At 40.8% G+C, this 16,144-nt stretch overlaps 1 protein-coding gene across 1 annotated transcript in view; it reads left to right on the top strand.

Annotated features, from left to right (window-relative positions):
* GRM3 (glutamate metabotropic receptor 3) overlaps window positions 1-10,872 on the top strand; it is a gene marked incomplete at both ends in the record, with an annotated part of 44,184 nt that extends 33,312 nt beyond the window's left edge. The window contains 3 exons of the mRNA XM_080360729.1: window positions 65-1,131; window positions 5,018-5,192; window positions 10,799-10,872. Coding sequence (XP_080216855.1) covers window positions 65-1,131; window positions 5,018-5,192; window positions 10,799-10,872 — 1,316 coding nt within the window. The remainder of the gene's footprint in view (window positions 1-64; window positions 1,132-5,017; window positions 5,193-10,798) is intronic.
* Window positions 10,873-16,144: the final 5,272 nt, after the last annotated feature.

The raw sequence follows: 16,144 nt of genomic DNA, 5'->3' as shown, positions 1-16,144 counted from the left end.
AGGAAAGAAAATGTCACCTGCAGCTTTGATAATAACATTTCTTTTTTTGGTTTTTTTTTCACAGCTCCATTCAACCCTCCCAACGCTGCAGACAGTATGGTCAAATTTGATGCCTATGGAGATGGTATAGGACGATACAACGTGTTCAATTTCCAGTATACTGGAGACAGATACTCCTATGTGAAGGTCGGTCAGTGGGCAGAAACCTTGTCACTTGAGGTAGACTCTATCCACTGGTCCAGGAGCTCTGTCCCTGTCTCCCAGTGCAGTGACCCCTGTGCTCCTAATGAGATGAAGAATATGCAACCAGGAGATGTCTGCTGCTGGATTTGTATTCCCTGTGAAACCTATGAGTACCTGGCTGATGAATTTACCTGTGCAGACTGTGGGCCTGGAAAATGGCCTACGGCTGACCTGACTGGCTGTTATGACCTGCCAGAAGACTACATCAAGTGGGAAGATGCTTGGGCAATAGGTCCTGTTACCATTGCATGCCTAGGCTTTATTTGTACTTTTATGGTCATTGCAGTGTTCATCAAGCACAACAATACCCCCCTGGTTAAAGCCTCTGGCCGTGAACTGTGCTACATATTGCTCTTTGGGGTCTTCCTGTCTTACAGCATGACTTTCTTCTTCATAGCCAAGCCTTCTCCAGCTATCTGCACCCTGCGTCGTTTGGGGCTGGGAAGTTCCTTTGCTGTCTGCTACTCTGCCCTTCTGACAAAAACAAACTGCATAGCCAGAATATTTGATGGTGTGAAGAATGGTGCTCAAAGGCCAAAGTTCATCAGCCCCAGCTCTCAGGTCTTCATTTGCCTGAGTCTCATTTTGGTACAGATTGTGGTGGTGTCCGTGTGGCTTATCTTGGAGGCCCCTGGCACCAGGCGGTACACTCTTCCTGAGAAGAGAGAGACTGTCATATTGAAATGCAATGTCAAAGATTCCAGTATGTTAATCTCCTTAACGTATGATGTAATCCTCGTAGTCTTATGTACTGTATATGCCTTCAAAACAAGGAAATGTCCAGAGAACTTCAACGAAGCCAAGTTTATCGGTTTCACAATGTACACAACGTGCATCATTTGGCTGGCCTTTCTCCCCATATTTTATGTGACATCCAGTGACTACAGAGTAAGTCTTTGGATATCTGTTTTCATAAATCATGTGCATCACTTTAGAGGACCGTGTCGTCATTCACTTATAGCTTCTTTCACTTCTTTTGTTCCCTGGATCCCTCACAAACAAGTTCTGTTTCCATGTTAATGTCCACCTAAGCACATTACCAAATTTTAGCTTATTTCTAAGAAAGATGCCTTCATTTGAAATCGAACATGTACAGTTGGATGTGGAAGAGATTAGCACTATCAGTCAGATTGTGATAGAGGCATAGTGTATGGTTTCATATTGGTACATAATTATGTGAAGTTGTCCTAAAAGAAAAACCTGGTAGATCATGAGCTAGAATGAGTCATAATGAGTTATGTGGTGGAGGTGGGCTCTAAAATTAAAAACTGAACCAACCAATTCCCTTCTGCAGAAGAATCTGCTGTCCAAGCATAGTATTTTATATAATAATAAATAAAAAAGATAGGGAAATTATTTCAAAATTTCCTATGAAACAGGGTTCTTTAAAAAAATCAACAAATGTTATGCTTGAATATAGAACATTTTATTCTTTGGAGGAGATAAAACACACACAAAACACATACCTCACTGAGCAGAAAATATCGGTCAGCCTTCACAAACAACTTCAAAAAAACATTAAATCGTTTAAATTGTCACACAGTGTTGCGAAACTTCAAGTTCAATAAAATCATATTTTTGGACAGAAGGAAATTGTCTCAGGAAAAGATTCAGCTCTGCTCCACTGGAAATCTCACAGTTATTATGATGTGCGAAGTGAGTGCTGGAGTCGGCCCTTGCAGCAGTTTGCGGTGAATTAATTCAACTTTCTGCCCAGAAGAAAGGTAGATTAACTTAGGGTGGTATTATTACCAGTAGTATGTACATGAAATAGCATGTAAAACCGTGGAGCTAGTAATGTCACTTAACTTACTTCTGGTGAGACCACCTTGGAACAGTATATTTAGTACTATTTTTCTCAGCCTAGGAAGGGTACTGAAAATCTTGAGAAAACCAGGATAGATAACAAACAACGCAGTAAGACACACAGAGTGACAGTAAAAGAGCTAAATATATTTAGTCTAGACAAGAGTAAACCCAGAGAGACGTCATCACAGACTATAAATAAATTCAAGGCAACAAAAAGAGAGAAAGATTATTCAGTCTCAGGAGAAGTTAGAATGGAGAGCAAAGGATTGAAACTAATTAAGGAAAAATTTAAGGAAGGCACTGGGGAACAGCTCTGAACACCCAAAGTAGTTGGGAAGATAGACACAGAAGGAGGGCAATAACAGTGCAGACAGTCACGAGTGGGCAGCACAGACAATAAAGGTCAAGAAAAACATGACTTGATTGCATTTTTCAGTTTTATCTCCTGAGTGAGATTTTTTTAAACCACCCATAGCCATTTAATTTAAATACAAGGTTCCAAATAAGCCACCTCAAGTTCTACCAAACTGACAGAAAATTATTTTAACCTTTTTGGATCCTTAAATGACAAGTCAGAAGCTTTTTGAAAATCCCATCCTGGATTTCTACACTTTTGGGGTTCCTTTGAAAACCCCAAATTTAATTTCTATGCAGCATTACATGTTGATTCTGAATCAACCTGTGCTAATCCTGATATGCCAGGGACAGTTGGCACTGTGGGCACTGGAGACCACTCCCTGTGGCACCTCCGCTCCTCTGCACACACAAAAATAGCCTTCAGCAGTATCTCTAATCCTGTTCTGTGCACATTTCTGCTTGCTGCCGCACCTGTTAGCTGCCCAGCACCTACAGAGGGTTCTTCCCTCTGAGTGCCCAACCTTACCTAACCAAGAGCCGGTTTAAACAGAGCTTCAAGCTGGCCCAGGACAGCTGACAGAGCTCCCAAGGAGTTGCTGGAGGTTGTCAGAACTCACAGATTCCTGTATCAATTTTGCACCCTGACATTCCCCAAAGTGTTCCCAAGAGTCCTCCAGTGATCCCAGAAGCTGTTCCCAGAAGGTCTAGAAGATGCCAAAGCAGTGGCCAGAAACTGCTGAGCAAACTGCTGTGTTTAGTGGCTGACTCTGCTAGGCGTGCTGTCAAAAATGTAAAGGAGAGCTGCTGGAAAATATAGATTTCTCTGATGCCATTGATTGTCATGCAGGGCTCCACATTGATTTCAAAATCAAAGATATAATGAAACCTGATACGATTGCATAAACGCACATAACATAAATTCACAGCAGCCCCAATATCTAGCACATTTAAGGGAATTTTCAATCTGATCACCTTAGACAAAACCTTAGGAAATGAAGCACTAACACAGAAAGGGGCAAGTATTGGTATTAAACCGGTTATAACAAAATCAGGTGTCAAAAGCTCCTTCTGTTTAGACAGCTTCTCCCTGCATTTTCTTTAGGGATAATTCTGGCTCAAGGAATGACTTGTCAGTCATTCCTGCCTGGTCTATCAGGATTGCATCCGTTCTGCCAGCATACCAGTGTCTGTGAGGCCAGGTTACACACTGAAATACTGAGCTGACCTGGGTTAAAAGGAACCCTGTGGAATGGGGCTATTTTTAACCCAAATCATCTAATTGGTTGAGCAAGGCGGGGAGAGATTTGCTCTATTAGTGAAGAGAACTTGCCTAGAAACTACTACCTTCATAAATTCTTGTTTCATAAGAAAACTCCCAGTCCTATTTTACCTGAAAAGTGTCCAGTTCAAGACCCACACAGAACAGACTGCAGAGCCCTGTGGAAAAAATGAAGAGAGGTGAAGGAGAAAGTACAGCTGGAAATATTAAGATGTCCCTTTCTCATGCTGCCACTGTAGGGTCTTCCATGATCACTCATCTTGTGAGAGCTGAGCACGTTTTGATAATTCTTGCTAAATCTACCTTGAGTAAAGAGTAATTATTAATTATATGATCACATTAGTTATACCCACTGCTGACAAAGCACTTGGTGCTCAGTATATATATTAAGCAACAAAGTCCATTCCCTACTCTATTTTTCATTTTGCACCAATTATTTCTGACAGGGAGATATGAGGAGCACTCCCATGGAAGAAGGCTAATCTCCAAGGACTGCAGGATTGTAACTAAGGAAAAACGAGCCGTGGATGTACAATCATTCAAATTAAGTAGTAGAGTTTAGGGGAGTTTAATTCAACAACTCAATTAAGGAATCTGCTTGGAAGAAAATAATATAAACTGAAAATGAGGCAGTAAACTGGCATCATGTTTACCATTGAACACAAAGAAACACAGTGTCAGCAAAGTTGCACTAACAAATCCCCAAAGGCAACTACTCTAAAATCCTGCAGCCTTATAAATAGTTCATTTCTCAGCCCATAAACTTCTGTCTGAAAGTCAGAACACCTTTCAGACCCAGCTCTTATGTTTATTCCAAATCACACTTATGTTCCTGACAGGGATTGTTGAAGTTTTCTGATTAGGATTGAGGCTGGAGTCTAAACTGATTTTCAAGTAGATGCTTTGCATGAGGCATATAACATAACCCCACATTATGTACGGTGAGTGCAAGCTGGTTCCACTGCAGCCAGCTTTGCCCAGTTGTTGTGTGACAGGCATAACAGAGAACTTCCTGGTCAATTTAGGAATCAAGGACATGGAGGACAAGAGAAAGAGAGCAGAACTACTCTTTATTCACTAAACTGAGGAGAATATACTCAGTCGAGCTCCCCCTGATATGCAGACATGGGGAACCACCAGCACCATGCACCTCACTCGTATGATTTTAGGATTGTGGAAGATAAGGATGCGAGAGATGTTCAAGCCAGCCTGTACCAGTGCAAACTCCCAGGACTCTGGTTCCTACTGTTGTATGATAATGCTTCTAATATTCTGCATTTCAGAGCTTTCCATACTGAAACACCGCACTTTGCGCCCACTCTCTCCTAGGTGCAAACCACCACCATGTGCATCTCTGTGAGTCTGAGCGGCTTTGTTGTGCTGGGCTGCTTGTTCGCGCCCAAGGTGCACATCATCCTCTTCCAGCCCCAGAAGAACGTGGTCACTCACAGACTCCATCTCAACAGGTTCAGCGTCAGTGGGACCGGGACCACTTACTCCCAGTGTAAGTAACAAAACTGCTACCTTTCTATAAGGATGTGGGGTCATGGTGAGTTTGGATAAAGATGGTGGTTTTACCAGCAACAGAAAGACATTTATAGGTCAGGCTACGTACCCTGTGGAAGTATCACTTCATTTGTGTCTGGAGAGAAAAACTCATCCCTCTCCCCCTAGAATCAGCTCAGAGCCCACTCTGAAGCTCCCTGAAGTCAGCAGAAAGCTTTTGGTGGGCCCTGACTCCATCCTGCTGCACAAAGCAAGTAAAGCCCATTACTCACTGTCACTCTTGCACAGTGACAGGAACAGATTGCCCTGGAGTATTCCTGTCAAAATGACACACCAGCAGGACCTGGGCCACAATGCAGCATGCCCTCAGTGGTTCTTATCGCCTGCATTATAAGGAAAGTCTCCAAGCCTGCAGCAAACGCACACAAGAGATGCCATCAATTGTATCTGTATGTGGAGTGTGTGTAATACCCTTTATAATTGCCACAGCCAGGAGAAGCAATCAGTGCTCTGTTGCAAGTACAGTTCATCTGCTCTGCTCCTTCCTTTCCTTCCTCTTCAGTCTTTTCATCACAAGCAGATTCACATCTCTGATTTTGATTTGAGGCTATTGTTCCTTTTCTGGGTGAGTTGCTTACAGATTTTTTTTTTATTTAACAACAACAACAACAACAAAAAATAGGTCACCTGTATGTTTTGGTTTTTTTCATTGTCAAGCTTAACTAGTCAAGGATGGGAGCACACAGCAGCTTGTTCACAGAGCTCTGCAGACAGCATGTCTAACCGGGAAAGTTAATTGAAAAAGCACACTACAAATAGAAAGGGGCAAGGAACAAAAAACAGAGGAAAGGGAAGACACAGAGCAAGGCTTGCCAGCAAGGTCACACTAACCTCACCTCAGCTTTTTGAGTAAATCCTAAATTTAAAAATTGGCTAGAAGCCTTTGGCACTTTAGACAGAACCTGAAAGGAACTTGGGACCCTGCCGTGTATGACATTGGCAGGGATAAGGAGGAAAATGCATCCCAGCCACCCCTGACTCTCCCATCCCAAACCATACTGTGTCATGAATACCCGGGGTTCCTTCACAAGGAAGCAGCCATGTGGCTCTACATGTCCCCCGTCTCATCAGAGTCAGGATGGCATCCAGCCCTGACACCAGAGACGAAAATCTCTTTGCTGTTTTGGAAAACTTAAACCAATAGAAATTCGATGGCTCCAAGTGCCTGAAGTGCTGAGCGCTCCCAACAAGGATGGATTTGCAAAACCACTGGATTCCAAATAACCTCTAGAGATTTGGTCTCTTGATGAAACAGTAAATTCCATGAGATTATTTTCAACCCTTATGAATTTTGTATAAGTGGTCTTTGCTAGCTTTTTAATTGTATCATAGGACAGAATAAGTTTAGTCAGAAACCATTTTGATTCTTGGATACTTTTGTACAGGATTGCACTTTGGAATTTGATATTTTTATTATAGCAGCTGAATAATACGTGTCTGTGCACAAGCACGCACACAACTGAAAGACATTCTGAGTGCACATCTTTACACTAAAAGCCTACTTTTCAGATTTGTGAAGAGCTTTAAGACATTAAGGAAAGCATAAAAATCCAGATTTAAGATCTCTTACTACTTCATTGTTTAGAAAGGTGGCTGCACTCATTTACTTTTCTGGCTTACACCTAGCTGAATAAAGGCTGCTTGTCTTTGTTGGTTTTTTTGGACCATGGCAAGACATGCACCTGAAAGTAGGATGAAAAGGTCCATCACATACAATGGAAAAAGTCCTGTAGTTTCCATATAGGACAATTACTTGGGGAAAATAACACTGGGAATTCATTTTCTATCATATTATCAATATTTTTAAGACGGAAAATTTTTCCTTACTCACCTTTATTTATCTGTAAATGACTTTAAATAATTTTTCTTTTAACCTTTTAGTTATTCATAAACCTCAAAAAAATATGTTGGCATACAAATTGATTCTAATCCATGTCTAAAATATTCCTCTCATCAGTCCTGGGGCTGTCAGCTTGTTTTTATTTTGGTCTCGATGGTGTTTTCATCAGTCAGCAACTGCTTCATCTGAGACTGATCAAAATTAGCTCCAGGGCGTTCTAGTAACAGCAACATCTGAAAAGCCAGTTGTTGTTCATTATCAGAGCTTTAGAGAGCAGGAGCGCCCAAGCAGCTTAGATGAGCAGTGTGTTTCCTACCTCCACGCATCCTATCTGAACTGCATCTCAGGGCTACCACCACCTCTTCACTCCATCAGTCATTAATGCCATGAGCATAGTGAGTCATGAACAGCAGGTGACCCATAGTTTCTAACACAGTTCCTTGAACCATGAGATCTGGCCAAACACTATGAGAGAAGGTAAGTGACACGAAGCTCCTGGGTAGCGTTGTTTCTCTAAATGTGTGTTGTAATTACATCCCTAAACTGAGCAGTGGAGGAAGGGCCCAAGTCAGTGGTCAACCAGATGAGCTGTGGTGTGGTAGTGGTTGTGAGAGCTAAACTAAGAACATCAGGTAGCCATCTGGATATAGCTCCTCATCTTTGCTGCATGCTCTGCAGAAAGCACGTAGAGGACAATACTTGACTGCTAAGCAAGGAAACTTGTTTTAGAGGCACCAAGCTTTTATCATTTTGACAGCTGAAGTCTAAACTAAAAAACAATATAGATTTTAGCTAAAGAGAGGCAGGATATATGTGTACCTAGATACATGACACGTTTTGAAATGCATATATCCGTATTATTTGAATTTAAAACTCTCTTTTGACAGAGTGCTACATAAGCTCTACTTCCCCTGAAGTGTTTTCCCCCATAGGAATGCTCCCCAGTTTTCCTATGGCCCATTTTACAGGCATGGCAGAGGTATTCCCATGAGGACGGAGGTCAGCACTCATAAGACTTTCCAGAGATGCTCAGGACTCATTTAAGCACCTGCATGATTCAGGCTGAGCTTTTACACCAAGAAGGTGTCATTCATCCAAGTTATGTCCACATGGAGAGAAGCACTCAGACTTGTGCTCCTCCAGGTGTCCTTCACAGAGGTCAGAAGAAGAATTGAAGTTACAGTTTGGAACCAGGCTGGTAAATTTTCTTTCTCAGAATTTATTTTCCCAAGCTTTGCTCCAAAGTAGCCCTGATATATGGCTTTTATACATTATTAACTCACAGTTTTCCATCTGTGAGCATGAGCAGAGGAAGTGGCACAGAGACAGCAAGTTGGAATCTGCCTGTTCCTGACTATGCAGATGTGCTGCAAGGTGCCGATGGCAGTTCTGGGCTCTTGCATTTTACCTCTGGTTCTTTGCTTTGTATTATCCAAGCAAAATGAGGGACATCCAGGAAAGGGAATGTCAAAAGCATGGATTGAAGCCAAATCAAGACTTCTGGTCATGTCGCACATTTTTCCTTGGCCCCAACACAAGGTGAAGTGGAGATGAAGCATCTCTAGCAGGTCCAGCAGTATTTCAGGAAACACCTTGGCTGCTGCTGTAATACATGATGTGAAGCTCAGAACCCCGCAGGGCCAGCAATTAACATTGCAGAGGTTCTAGGGAAAGTAAGATCTTTTTTTCAGTCTGAGAGAGCTGAATACTCAGTGTGAACACTTTACTCCACCCTGCACAGTTAATATCTGCCTCCCAGCACTACAAGAGAGGTATGTGCTGTGGAAGAAACCTGAGAACTGAAAACACTAGGCCATTTGTTTCTCACCTACCACCATATTTCTCTGTCCATTTACCGTAGTATTTCAACTATTCATGCTCTTCACTATGTTGGACTTCAAAAAAACCCTGAAGCTAAAAAATGTCTGGGTAAGTGACTGATGCTTACAGAAACAAAATGCTTTTGCCTGTAGTCATACTTGCAGTGAAACAGGAATTTGAACCAGGTCTCCTAAGCAGCACTGATTTTTCTATTTGCCAACAATAAGTAGAAATAAAAATAACAACAATAATAAAAATTTCAGGACAGTGTGCTGCCATATTATATCCAGTTAAAAACTGAATACAAAACCTGATGGTTAATTTTCACGAAATCATAAGCATGATGCCCTATGCCCTTTTACATACAAATGGTTACTTCCATATACGTGACTTAAAACACATACCCAGGTTGTGAGACATCAAAATCCATCTACCTCATTCAGAGGAGGGCTCGTTCTTGGCTCTCCTGTTTATCAGGAATATGTCCTGCCCTCTGAGAAGAATAGTCCAATATGTGACTTTCAATGTCTCTTGTTAAAGCAGTTCTGTTTTCCATGAAATATTTATTCAGTCAATGAACAAATTAGAAATAGTAGCTGATTTGAAGAAAGAATTATATGTTCTGAAAATGATGCTGAGTGCCTTTGGAGAACCAGTCTGCAATTGAGAGTGTAGCCAGCACCAGTTTTGGAAGACTGAGCATGCCCTTGTCAGCTGCATAAATTGCTTTTTACGCTGGATGATTGAGTTTACCAAGTCATTGCTTGCCGGGTGTTTTCTTTGATGAAGGCATCACATTTCTCTGGGTCACTGTTATCATTAACCTAATGTAGCTTTCAAAAAACAGCTTTATGCTGCCATAAGCAGAGATGTCACAGAATATCTGAAAACACATTCCTGATTCCCAATGGATAATTTTAACAAAGACAGACAAACCAGCTTGCTTTTAAATTAAAATCCACACTACTTTAGCAGAATAGTAATATATCCTACAGTCAAAATACAAATACAATTAGAAACAGATTCTGATACTCAGGTTCAGTTGTCATGTCACTGAAGCAATGAAAATCTGTTGAATAAAATATTAGGCAATGTAGGCAAGGGCATCAGAATCTGGCCCTTACCTCTGGATGCATATTGAATCTTGATCCAGAGCTCCAAGAAAGAAAGGATATTATGGTCAGAAAATATTCTGGGGTTAGGTGAGAAATAATCCTGCTTTCAAATTCAGTCATTAACAAATTTATTCATCCAACACATATATAGGATTCTTAATTTTTTGTAATTAAAAAGCAGATCAACATACATTCCTAACACACAAAGGAGGATTCTCTCCTGGATTAAAAAATGCATATCTTTTATTTCAGGAACATATATTCCAATTATGTGAAAGCTCAGATCATCAGACCTTAACATTTCTTGCCAATAAAACACAAAAAATCCAAAGGTTCGCTTTTTGTTCTACAGGAATATCTTCACAAAACTCTAGCTATGTTAATTCCCACTATCATGGAAAGTGCTATAACGTGAGATCCAGTGGCCCAGAATCATAAAGAAAATAAAACACCACCAAAACCCTTTAATGTATTTTATTCAGACACTTGTTGGAGAAGCTTAGTCACCTTAAGCTCCTTCAATGGTCTCCAAAGAGAAATCAGGTTCCTTTAGAGGATGCTTGACCTTCAGATTTAAATTCCCTTGTAGAGGTGCAAGCAGAACCTCCATCAGCTTCACCACCGACACAATCACTTACAGTGACTTTTAGTTGGGCATGTTGGTTTAAATTGGTTGAGATGGTCCAGATCAACATAAAATCTAAACCTACATGTTGTAATTTTTTTGCCGCCCTGAAGTGAGCTGATTTTCCCCTCTTTCTTTTTCAGCATCTGCTAGTATGTACGTACCGACTGTCTGCAATGGAAGGGAAGTTCTGGACTCCACCACTTCATCTCTGTGATTGTGACTTGCAGTTCAGTTCTTGAGTTTTTAGACTGTTAGGTAAAATTTTGCACATGTTGTGCACTCCAGAAAACACCAGAAAGCAAAAGAAATCAGAACAAAACTAGTACCTTTTTTTAGAAACAGTGTAATAAATTATTTTTGAGGATTGTACAGTATATAGTGATGTTCTGGAACTTTTTAGACTGATTTTAGCCCTTCTGTTGTTAACAGTTGTAAGGGACATGTAAATAACCATGGTTCACAATGTGCATAGTCCTGCAGTAAGGGAGTGATTTGTTGCAAGCACAGTTGCAATGTTAGGTGACTTCTTTCCTACGAAATTTTTTTGTAGCTCCTTGTTGTAATTAACTTAGACTGCATTTCTATGTTGTATATTACAGTTACCTTACGTGTAACAGATTGGTTTTCTCAGCACAAAACAGCAGTATTAATGTAAAGGCACCAATAATAAAAAGATAAAAGTTTTTCAGCATGGTTTAATTTTTGTTTCTTCCTCCCTCAAGGTCATTATATTTCCCTAGATGCAAAGATACATTAAAAAGGATAAAAAATCTGCAGTAGTAGAGTGTTTAAACACATATCTGTGTATGGGTGTGTGCATGTGTTACCCATATCACATGATATGTACTAACAACTGATGCTTTGTCAGGGTCAAGTATAAATTCTCTCTCCTTTAAAAAATGCACATTATTAAAGCATCTCAATTGCTGGTTTTGTTATTAAAATGTCAGGTAATTTCCAAAAGTGAGAATGCCTAATTGGATCTCAATGAGATATTAGCAAAAAAATTTTGATCACTGCTTCACTCATTTGGCATGACTTAATGCTGTCATGCACACAGTAGATTGGTAGCATATCAGAAAACATGGATATCTGAGATTAGGTTGGCAAAGAGATGGACGAAAATCTGTCAGAAAATTAGCTAAGACTGTTTTACACCTCCAGCCAAAACAAAGCTGGTTCAGTTTGTCTGCATCAACAGCGCTGTGAAAGGTAATTGGAGCACTGCAGAAACATGGAGACCAAAAACAGTCACAAAAGAGAAATCCAGGAGACACACACATCTCAGGGGTGACCTTTGCATTCAAACCAAACGATTCAAGACACACATATCGTCTACTTAGACAACTACAAAATATCTTTAAAGTCTGGCTTTTATAACTGCACTCTTAAGGCCCTTCTCACTCAATTGAAACAATCTAAAATCCTTCCTTCTGCTGGGTCCAATAAGTCATTAAGGAAACAAACACACCTTTGATTAATGTGTCTGGGCATATTTACGTAAGGGCTTGTTCCTGTTGATCTCATTCCGGCTGAGGTCAACAGCAAAATTCACATTGACTTCAAAGGCAACACCACTGAGGCTTGAAAGGCAGACATTACAGATAGATACTACTGGATGTATAAGTTCTCTGGAGTCCAGTTCTCCCGCACTTGTTTTTGCACATTTCTGGAAAGGTGTGAGTCCTAAGGGTTGAACTAGCAAAGGAAGTAACTGTTACTTTGAAAGCAAAATTTAAAGATGCAAGTTCTTAAATTTTCTAGTCATAGATAGATGCTTATTTTTTCTGGACATCCACATGCCAGGGGAGGTTCAGACTGGATATTAGGAAAAACTTCTTCATGGAAAGGGTTGTCAGGCATTGGAACAGGCTGCCCAGGGAAGTGGTGGAGTCACTATCCCTGGAGCAGTTTAAAAGACATGTAGATGAGGTTCTTAGGGACATGGTTTAGAGGTGGATTTGGCAGTGTTATGTTAATGGTTGGACTCAATGATCTTAAAGGTCCATTCCAACAAAGATGATTCTATGATTTTATGATTCTATGTCCACCAGCAAAGAGCTATTTATGTCTGCACTTCTGCAACTCTTCACACTGGCAGCCATTTCAGCCCCTACATCATGGAGCTGCCTAGTACAGAAGTCCCTGTGACTTTCCCCAAAATAGGTGTTGCTCGACCGGCATTACGGGCAGAGCTCTGCATTCAGCTTCTTTCTCTCCACAACCTCTGGAGTGCCTGATGTTTGGGGCTTGGTTCCCACCTTGATGCACGGCACAGGGGTCAAGTTTTGATAGGTTGGGCATCTTCCTTTCTAAATCAAGACCCTTAAAGCATCTCAAGTTGGACAGCTACATTCATTTGACTATCGTGTGCTCTTTTTTAGATTAAGAGACTGTTCATAGTGCGGCAAAAGGTCAGAATATCTGACCATAATGCTGAAATCCCTGCACCTACATTATCTTTATGGAGCTCTTAAAAATGCCTAAGCTAATGAGAATTTCATCTCAGTTTTTATGGAAAGCAACAATCAGGGTCAAATCCAACTTATCTAACATTCATTAGTATGAATAGCTACATATGAGATTGTCAACCTCCTTTCTCTTTGTACTCAGTGGAGAGAAGCAGGTACAATTCTCCTGACTTTTCTTGGGCTGCTACTTCAGGCTGAGGTGATTCTTTCCCGACAAAGGCTAGCACAGTTTGCTCAGATCACAAAGTTTGCACTGAAAATAAAGGCACTGTGTCAGATGAATTCCAGTCCTAGAATCTAAATTGGCATTATGGAAGTTAATTTGTAACAGGTGAGGGTCTTACAGTCCTGGAGTTTTCATTCATTTTGATAGAATATTGAGGAAATGACCCGTGTCTGAACATGTATTATAAATACTTAGGTGGTTTGAAAGCCACCTGAATGTGGGTTTTTCATACAAAAAGAAGTATAACCACGTGGAGCTCTGGAGTTCCAGCCTCACTGAATGTTCCCAGCATTCTTGTACTTCACTTGGTTTTGCCTTTTCATTAATTTCCACTGAATCTCCAGGGGTGCAAATTATCTGGTGTTGCCTGGTTATTCACGTAACCTAGTTTAAAACAAAGGATTTCAAAATCTGGCAGAGGTTTTCCACACCATACTGGCAGGAAAATCTATTGAGAAAGAGATTTTTTTGTTGGTTTTGTTTCACACCATCATTTTAGTTTCTCTGTTTGAAACAGTTCTGCTTTTTTTTTCGCATTTGTGTAAAACTTGGCTTTGGAGTATAAATCTCTTCTGGTCTCTTTATTGCTCCCATTATATACAAAGATTTGAATAATTCACCTCAAAGCATAGAGGGTCCTGTCACGGTTACTTGCATGGTGGAAGGACAACAGGTACCTTGGTTGTGTGCCTGAAGAGTTGTCACACTGCTCTGAGCCCTGCACATAGACAACCCAGAGAAATGCTGGGGACGAGAGCCAGGCTTAACCCAGCATCATGGTGCCTTATTGGAGGATAAATAAAAGCTTTTCGTTTCTCATTCATCAGCCATAACTTCAGAGTACCTTAGCTAACTGATACAAATCGAGAGTGAAAAACTGTTCACTTTTTATTTCTTGGCTGAGCAGAAAAATAAGACTCAAAAAATCATCACAGGTCAATCTGAAGTAAATAAGGTTTGTGGGGTTTTTGTCTTTGTCTTTGTTATTGGTTTTATTTTTTGTTTTTCGGGGAGGGGGTGGGTGGTTTGGTTTAGTTTGGGTTTGGATTTTTTTTGTGTGTTTTTTGTTGCTGTTGTTTGTTTGGGTTTGGGTTTTTTTTTTTGATAGGAGAGGTGTTTCTTTTTTTCAAGTCTTGAGAGTAGTTTGAAAGTAAACCCAAAATCTACTGCAGTAAAACAGAACATTTTGTCTTCAAATGATTGGTTTTCCTGAATTTATTGAACACAACTGGTTTCAGTCATAGATAAAGAAATTTCAGAAGTAATTGTCCTTTGAAACTAAAAATGGATCAAAACTTATTTAAAAAAATATCATGTTCTACCTGAACAAAACAAATGCCAAAAATCAGCTACAAATGTTCAAAATATGCTGGTTCCACCCAGAATTCTCAGCTCTAGTTAAAGAGATGTCTGCTACAGTCCTTCACTCACTTAGTACACTTAGAGTAAGGAAGACCAAAAGAAACCCTTAACTCATCACCAAATCCAGTCTGATATCCATGATGCCATTGCCTACTCATTAATGTTTGCAGTCTGCAAGATGAACAAGTTTTATGAGAACTTGGAGCACAAGTCTGATAAGGAGCAGTTGAGGGACCTGGAGGGTTCAGCCTGGAGAACAGGAGGCTGAGGGGAGACCTCTTCGCTTTCTACAGCTACCTGAAAGGAGGTTGTAGCATGGAGGGTGTTGGTCTCTTCTCCCAAGTAGCAAGAGACAGGATGAGAGGAAACAGCTTCAAGTTGCACCAGGGGAGGTTTAGATTGGATATTAGGAAAAATTTCTTCATGGAAAGGGTTGTCAATCACTGGAATAGGCTGCCCAGGGAAGTGGTTGAGTCACCATCCATGGAGACATTTAAAAGATGTGTAGATGAGGTTCTTAAGGACATGGTTTAGTGCCAGAGTTAGATTAATGGTTGGACTCTATGATCTTAAGCATCTCTTCCAACCAAAATGATTCTTTGATTCTATGATATTATTCTGTGAAGGCAGAAGCTCTTTATCCAGATCCACCTCAAAACTTCTCAGCAACATGGGCAGAGCTGAGTTTTGTCACTGCAAGAAGAAAAGATGCCAAGGTCAGGCTGGGCTGGTTTTGCAATAGGAAGAGGATGGGTAGGATGCAAAGGCTGGGGCAGATCCAGAGTGCCAATCTTCTTGCTTCTTCTGCCTCTAAGGAAATGGCAGGGTCAGGAAGGGGCTTCTGTCTCCCCAGCAGTGCCACTTACCAACCACTTCTTCAGAGGCAGCAACGGGAAGCCAAGTAACGACTTCACTGCCTACAACCATCTGGAAAACAAAGCATGTTACCTTTAAAGAGAGTGACTTTCTAGCACATTGCCATTTTAAATATGGAAGGGAGCAAGGACTGGAATGGGCTGGATGTAACACCAAAGTTCTCAGAGATCACTCTTGTGTTTCTTTTATTCAAGAAAATACACATCCACAGAGCTTCACTTTGGCTTTTAGGTGCTGTTGGAGCACGAGCCTCACAGCAAATGGGATCTTCCTGATGAGTTCCAAACCTATGCATGCAGAGGAATAACCAAAACATGCATCGACTCACTTCTCATGTCTCTCTTGTTCCTGCTGCATGTATTCCCTATATTCCAACCAAGTGGCTGGGGATGTCACCGTAAGTTCCATCACACACTGTAATATTTTAGGATGAGACTGACCTCCTTCAGTTTTTGTTCCCATCTCCTTACATGCTTGCCAAAGCAGCACAGTTCACAAGCATTCAAAAGCAACAGGAAATAGAAACAAAGGGTTTCAGTAAAAGAAGTATA

The sequence above is a fragment of the Nesoenas mayeri genome, assembly GCF_963082525.1.
Source record: "Nesoenas mayeri genome assembly, chromosome: 1".
NCBI classification, from domain to species: domain Eukaryota; kingdom Metazoa; phylum Chordata; class Aves; order Columbiformes; family Columbidae; genus Nesoenas; species Nesoenas mayeri.
The sequence above is the reverse complement of the archived record's forward strand: the minus strand, read 5'-3'. Positions and strand labels throughout refer to the sequence as shown.